The sequence below is a fragment of the Triticum dicoccoides genome, chromosome 6A, assembly GCF_002162155.2.
Source record: "Triticum dicoccoides isolate Atlit2015 ecotype Zavitan chromosome 6A, WEW_v2.0, whole genome shotgun sequence".
NCBI classification, from domain to species: Eukaryota; Viridiplantae; Streptophyta; class Magnoliopsida; order Poales; family Poaceae; genus Triticum; species Triticum dicoccoides.
Window position 1 is genome coordinate 396,480,825 of NC_041390.1, and position 8,053 is coordinate 396,488,877.

The following is an 8,053-nucleotide window of genomic DNA, read 5'->3' on the forward strand; positions in this document are numbered from 1 at the left end:
TCGACGGACCCTAAATGCCTAACCACTTTGGTTTAGGGGGTTCTCGACGTCGACGGACCCTAAATGCCTAACCACTTTGGTTTAGGGGGTTCTCAACATCGACGGAGCCACAACACCATAGAGTTCAAGCAACTTTGGTTTAGGGGTTCATAAAAGAGTTCAAGCAACTAAGGCAAGCAGCAACTAAGAGTTAACATACCGGTTCACAACAAACTGGTTCACAACAACAACATATTGATTAACATAGTGGTTCACAGCAACTAAGAGTTAACATAGTAGTTCACAGCAACTAAGAGTTAACATAGTAGTTCACAGCAACAACATAGTGGTTCACCATAACACCATAGTGGTTCACAACAACTTAAAGCAACAACATAGTGGTTCACAACAACTACACATCCATAGTACATAACTTAGTTCACAAAAGGTCAGCAAAGCAAGCATTCTTCTTCTTCATGTTGATCTGGATCTTGCTCTTGCTCTTCCTCTACATCTTCATTCTGACAAGATGTCCAGGATCCCCTTCAATTTCTGCTTGTTCTTCTCCTCTGACTTCAACGGTTCAACAATCTGAATCTTTAGCTGATCCCACCTTGCTGTGAGCTTGTCATGCCCCTTCTTGAGATCACCCATGTGAAGGAGCAGCTGGGTGTTCTCCTGGGTGAGCTTTTCCTCAGATTTTTTGAGTTCATCAACCTGGAATTGTAGGTTCCTGGTGGATGTACTAAGCACTTCCTTCTCTTTTAGATGATTGAACTTCAGGTTCCTGATGCAAGTGCCTTGAGATTGTGTCAGGTTCATCAGTACTTTATACTTCTCCTGCAGCTTGAAGATCTCTGCATCTTTCTTCCCCATCTCTGTCTTCATGTCAAATACAACTGAATCAGAAACATGCACATTCTGCATCTTAGCCTGCAAATAGCTGAAATCTACCATCCTATCCTCTTGAGCATTGAACAGTTGGTGCACATCTTCAACCAATTTGTCATAGTTGACCTCTAGATTATTATTTTCTTCAGTCAAATGGTGAATAGTGACTGAACTCTCCAGGTTATCCTTCCTCCTATCACTCTTGCTGTCATGATACATTTCCCATAGCTTCAACAAGGCATTCTGCAATGTAGGAGGCCACTCTGGGTCAAGCCAGAGAACAATACCACAGTTCTCATCTTCCTGCAATATAAACAACCATAGCATGTGCAAAATCAATCTCCTAGGCAAATTATTTAAGAAATAAACTTTGAGTAACTGGCTTTAAACAATGAACTTTGAGCATCTTTAAACAATGTAGGACCCTAAATGACTAGCCACTGAATTAAAAAATGAACTTTAAGCATCTTTGAGAAACAACTTTAATAATATAGCCAACTAAAGGATGAACCTCTGACACTAAACACTAACTGAATTTTGAGCTTCTGACATTGAATCTCTTTGACCTTAAACAATCAAATAATTTGCAAAGTGAGTACTCTTGTGAGCTAAACAATGATTATCTGCACTGCAAACTAAGCTGTTGACCAATTATAAAATTACTGGCCAAATTAAATATACATGGCAAGCATCAACACATTTTCTAATCCACTGATTAGCATCAATAGTACTAAATGGCTACATAATGACCCTCACAGCTACCCATTAAACAATACAATTCTAGGTTGGTGGTGGTGTGGCCAGGCAGGCCAAACACAGCTACAAAATGACCATCACAACTATGGTACAAGAGTACTCATTAAACAATGTGCATCAGCACATGGCTAGATGAAAGAACATGAATTCTATGCACTGGACTGGACAATTCTATGCACATGGCTAGATTAAACAATACAATTAACACAGAGTTTGTATAGAATCTTACACTCTTAGGACAGACTAAGAACCTCCTGCCCGTGTTAAATACTTCGAATGATACACGCCTCTCAGCCGCCACAACATGCTGATGGCAAAGAACTCTGGGTGTTGTCTCAATGCACTGTAGTCTTGGTCTTGAATGCTAGCAGGGATCTACAGGAACAAAAGGAAAATAAAATCCCCAAATCAAATCAAATCCCTCCAAATCAGATAACCCAACCCTAACCCTAGCTCGACAACTCACCCGGTAATGCATGGCTTCGTCGACGGAGAGGTTCATGTATTGCACGCTTGAGTACTGGCTGCTCTCGTCCTCCATGGCACGAGGCGAGCCGGTTGAGGTGGCGGCGGCGGCGGGCGGCGGTGAATCGGAGAGAGGAGGGAGAGCGAGATTGAGAGTGAGGTCGAGCGAGAGTGAGGCGAGTCCGACCCACGACTGAGCCGACCGAGCCCATGTAACCGACCGCACCGGCCTCGTCCTAGTCAGTGCACCGGGCACGCGCCGATTGGCCACCGTGTCACCTGACAGGTGGGCCCGGTCTGTCAGATACATGGTCAATACTCACTTATACGGCTGTCAGTCCATTTTGTACCACTTAGGCCCTGAGTTGGTATTGAACTGCGACATACACGAGTAGTGATACTGATTCGTGAGTAGGTGCGCAAGTGCGGTACCAACGTGCAATTAACTCATTGGCACTCGATCAGTTTTTGTCATGCTCATGTAGTGTGCTACTCCAACGTGGTACCCTGGAATATAAAACTGGTGTTTGTTCAGCGAATGTATTTTTTGCGAAAAAATAAGATATCTATTATAAGAGTTCAGTACAAAGGATCTCAAACATGGTAAAAATTACATCGATATTCCGAGATCATCGAACGATCGCTCCTGCCGCTAGAACGAGCCGCCGACGCATCGTTGTCGCCGCTTCCCTACCGAAGCCTGCTTGATTTTGTTGATGACAATCGGAAAGTCATCGTGCACGTATTCCTTAGGACGAGCACCCTGGAGCCGTAGTCGTCGGCATGCTGGAGGTGTGGTAGCCGCTGGCCCGCAGTGCGCAACAGGAGGAGAAGGAAACTGGATGGAAGAGATTGTTAGAAAGGAGAAAGAGACATGGTGGAATATGATGGATGTATTATTGAACCTCGAGGGCGAGTATATATAGAGTACAAAGCTTGGAGGGCAAGACGCCTCTCCTAGAGATAAGGTAGGAGACGGATTACAAATCCTAGACTACCGAAACATATGTAACCCAAATATATCTCTAACATCCCCCCGCAGTCGTAGCGGTAGTGTTGCGAACAACAGGCCAGTTCGGCGGCTGCTATTCTCTCTAGTTTTACTGTCCGCGTCGCTTCTGTTGTTCGCCACACTACCGCTACGACTACGGAGGGATGTTAGATATATGGTGGAATAAGATGGATGTATCAGCCTTACTTTAATTCTAAACCCTAGGCGCCGCCGCTTACGCACCCGCGCGCCGCCCCCGGGGCGGTCGGCCTCCATGACCGCCGTCGCGGGCCGCGCCGCCCGTACCTAGGGTTCGTCCGCCGGTCGTGTTGACCGGCTGCCGTAGAGATCTTTTTCCCGAACCCTTACTCCGGGTTTTTTCGCTCTCTCATCAGTCGTTTTGATCAGCATTTTTCTTTTTGGTTTTCCGATCTATGCTTGATCTGTTTGCGTCGTCCACCGTCGCCACCGACCCCTCTGCGCCTCTACTCCAACACCGGCGCGACCGGCCGGCCTCTTCACCGACCCAGTGGCCTCGCGCGACAGGCGGCCCCTAACGGTCGTCGTCCGCGCGTCTGCCCGCTCGTCGCCCCGACCCGGCGACCTCGCGTGACAGTCGGCCCCTCACAGATGTCTTCCGCGCGTTGGCCCACTCGTCGATCTACGCCGGCCATCACCGCCCTGTCCCCGAGTTCAGCGCGCCCCTCCACCGATCGAGCACCGGCTGCCGCTGCGTCGCCCCATCGGGCCGCAGCATCGCCGCCCCGTGGTTCTCTCCATAGCTGCACCGATTCACACCGCCGCTACGTCGCCCCTTTGGGCCATAGCGCCGCGGCACGTGATCCCCGTCGCCGCCCTGAGGTCGTTCCCGTGGTCGCACCACCTCGCGCACTGCCGCAGCGTCGCCCTTTCGGGTCATAGTGCCGCGGCCCGTGGTCAACCGCCGCACCGAGGCCATTCGTTCTAGGCCGTCCCCGAGGCTGCACCGACCCTCGCGCTGCCGCTGCGTTGCCCTGTCGGGCCGTAGCGAGCGTGGCACGCGATCCCTGCAACCGCCCTGAGGTCTTCCCCGCCGTCGCCCCGACCTGCCCGCCGCCATTGCGTCGCCCCTTCGGGCCGTAACGCTGCGGCCCGCGGTCCACTGCCATCCACGCGTGTTGACTTCCACGTGATATGCGCCGCGCCACCTCCCTTGGCGCGGGAACGTCACCATCCGCGCTGGTCTTCGTCACGATGCCGCGTTCATTATCGCCTACTTCGAGCACCGCCATCGCGCTCCTTCTCTAGCCGCCGCCGCCGCCTCCTTAGGCCGCCGCCGCCGCTGCTCTTCTTTCGCGGCTCCACGGCGACTACCTCGACACCGGCGACCCTCGACTCGACACCGACCATGGCGTTCTTCACACGGCTACCTCGACTACGGTTACACCACCTACGCTCTCGGCTACCTCGACTACGGTTACACCACCTACGCTCTCGGCTACCTCGACATACGGCACAAAGGGTTACCGCCTTGCTTGAGCAACCTCGTCGGTTTTCACTCCAGCCACGACTCCGCGATGTGTCGACCGTTACGACTGTGTGTGTGTGTGTGTGGGGGGGGTGTTCATCGGCTTGCCTTCGAATTCTTCTCCAGCCTCACCTCTGCGTCGCTACCGCTGTGACTGCGGGAGGATGTTGAGTAACTGATTGTATTAGGAAACATAGGATAAACTAGGAAGTATTCTGGCTTGTCTTGTACTCCAAGTAGATCATGTACTCCTATATACATGCCAACGAGGCTCAAGCAATACAATGATCAAACTATTCCACCAAATCCCTCTCTCCCTTTCAACAGAGAAGATGAAGGGCAGCAAATTGGCGGTGTCAGGTTGGGTTGGGATCGCCTGCGCAGGAGGACCGGCGGCCGTGCAGGAGAACGATGGGCAGATTGGGTTGCCCTGTGCTGGATGAGCGGCGGTACTGCGGGAGTGCGGGAGGGGTATTCTTTTGCTATTTCTACCCTCGTCCGTATGGGCTGCTGGATGACGTGTGTGGGGAGGCTCTCTTGTGGGTCTAACCGGTAGAAACAAACATGTTTTGAACTGTGGTGTGTTTCATATGTAAGTCTCTAGCTAATTGCTGACGTGGCAGTACTGTAGATGTGGATATGCTGCATGCCAAAAGAAATGACATAGTGAGGATGAACTATTTAGGTATTATAAATTAATGGATTTTTTTTTTAAAAAATGAGGTTAAACCCCCGGCCTCTGCATCAATAGATGCATGTAGCCATTTTTATTAATTATTTCACAAAAGTTTGACAAAGACATACATCAATTCATCTGAAACCATCATTCACACCTACAAACTCAATAATGTGAAGTGCTCTCACCACCCCATATCTAAAATCGGTATCGTCGTCATAGATTAGTGGATATGAAGATTAGTGGAGATGGAGTCGTCCCGCTAACTAACTCCTAATCGTTTCTTTTATAAAAAAACTCTGAATCGACTGGGCTAGAATTGACAAAAACCGTGACAAACAACAAAGATGAACGTGCATGCATACATAGAGCCACAAATAAGAATGAACCTCAGAGAAAGTCAAGTAGGCAATATACATAATCACATGCGCCCGGTCGGTGTTTTGCCTGTCCAAAATAACTTTTTTGTGCAGGTCTCCTTTGGCGCTGTACCTTTTAAGTAGTACGATCACAAGATCCCTGTTGAAATTAATTGGTGATAGCCCTTTTGACTCTCAATGGCTGAGCAGGCTGTTGCGGTCACTCTCTTCCCACAGCTGAAGACGACGACTCATGCTATGCCTGCATCCACATTCTACCACGGCAAGAGCTAGCACCATTCGCCTATATAAATACTCCTATAATAAATACAGTTGGTGTCACATATGCAACACCTCCATGATCCGGACGAGTAGTTGCCAAGTAACACCAGCACGTACAGTACCATGGCATCCGGTGCTTCACGAACCGTGAGGTGAGCGCGCGTCTTCTCGATCATTCCCGCATGCATGTCGGCGATGTCGCTGATCGTGCTCGATCGTTTCCCTTCCCGCGGTGCTAAGTTTTACAGCTCCGGGCGCGTTGCCGGCTGCCGTTTCAGGTTTCAGAGCGACGTCGACGTGAAGCACTTCAGAGCGAGCCCCTTGGAGAGCCCGCAACCACCGTCGGCGGGCAGAAAGCGCAGCAGATCCCATGACCCGAGGCGGTGCTGGCCGGGATCCCGTGACTCCCTGGAGAAACCGCGCCCGCGCACGAACGGCGGCAGGGCCCTCAAGGACAGGGTGCTGTCGCGGGCCTTCTCGGAGGAGCTGGAGTCGCTGATGCACGCCGGCGGCGACCGCCACCTCTTCTTCTTCTTCGACCCGCGCGGGCAGGTGGTCCACCGGTGGCACAAGGTGTTCCTGGCCGCCTGCCTCGCGTCGCTCTTCGTCGACCCGCTCTTCCTCTACCTCACGGGGACGCGGCGGGACGCGTGCGTCGGCTTCGACTACTCGCTGGCGCTCACGCTCTCCATGATACGCTCGCTGCTGGACGTCTTCTACGCCGCGCACATCGTCATCCGCTTCCGCACCGCCTTCATCGCGCCGTCGTCGCGGGTGTTCGGGAGAGGGGAGCTCGTCATCAACCCGTACCAGATCGCCAGGCGGTACCTTGCATGGACCTTCTGGTTCGATCTCTTCACCGCGCTACCACTGCCGCAGGTACGTTCTACTTGTACCTACCATCTCATTGATTGATTAGTTTGCTATACGTAGTACTATAGAGAACTGATTTTCAATAAGTTTTTGCAAAAAAACTATTTCAAATTCAACGATATTAGAGTGAGAAGCGACACATGTCGTTCCACACAAACTGCCCCTTAACATTCGTACAACAACGTGCGTGAATAGCCTGCCTTGGTCTTGTAGCACATCATGGCATCATGTGCATGTTATACAACATGTACATCAACATTGAGTGAATGAATGAATTAACCAACACATAGAGTAACAGAAAGCAACACTCATGATCTCGATGGTTGACGAGTCCAATGATCACCTTGTCCCCACTCGGTGAACCGCACCGCAGGTGCAAATGGTGTACCACCGATGCGTTAGGGACTTCACATTGCATGCATGGATGCCATGAATGTTGTAGGGCGTGAAGTTATTTCGCTCATGAAATGAATCATGCAAGCTTGGTCAAAAGGTAGGGCCCTTGTTCATGCCTACAAAGTCCTCAGAAACGGCCAATCACGCATCGCACAATAGCTCATGCTCGTACAACGAGTACCCTGCTATCATGCTTCTCTAGAAAACAACAAAAAGTTTAAAAAGGCTCGATGGTATTGAGCCGAACACCTGTCGGGCATGGTGTCTACCATGGACGGCATGAGCAGGGATGCGGAGGATACCTGGGTGGACAACGGTGTAGTCCAAGGCTGACAGTTTCATGGGTGGCGTCTATGGACATCCGAGCATGCCTGGGTGGTGGCTGGAGAGGTACATCAGCGACGACAGATGACGAGGGGTGCGGATAAAAGGAGGGGCAGGGGTGGATTGGAAAAAGGGGACCGGGTGGGGGGTTTCAGTGGGCCTGAGGTGTCGGGGTCCTACGTGACTAGTGTTCGTACTCCCGCAAAGCACCCCCCCTAGTTTTCCTCTAGTTTGCGGGAAAAAAGACGTCTGGATTGACCCGCGGATGGATTCAAGACCTCGTTAGAGGGCAAAACACGTCCGGATCGGGCGGTCCAAACGGATGCGAGGGGTCAATGCAAAAACAAGAAGAAGAAAAAAGGAACATATTATCATGTTATCTTGATTACTACAGGATAGCATGATGATGTTTGAATGTGCACAAAAACACATATGATTTTTCACACGAGATTCAAGTGGATAGATTGTTTCCTAGGAAACCTAGTGCAAATCAATCATGTGCACTGGAATTCTATGAATCAAACAAGATGCATGGGAAAAATTCCTAAGTAGTG

General features: G+C 50.6%; 1 protein-coding gene across 2 annotated transcripts in view; it reads left to right on the top strand.

The window, feature by feature from the left end:
• The first annotated feature begins 5,969 nt into the window (after positions 1–5,969).
• The window catches only part of LOC119317002 (protein CNGC15b-like), a 7,124-nt gene continuing 5,040 nt past the window's right edge, over positions 5,970–8,053 (top strand). Inside the window, exons 1-2 of one of the 2 annotated variants that reach the window (XM_037591388.1) lie at positions 5,970–6,058; positions 6,185–6,785. In XM_037591388.1, coding sequence (XP_037447285.1) covers positions 6,030–6,058; positions 6,185–6,785 — 630 coding nt within the window. In that variant the 5' untranslated portion in view covers positions 5,970–6,029. The other variant, XM_037591387.1, reaches the window with a different exon arrangement.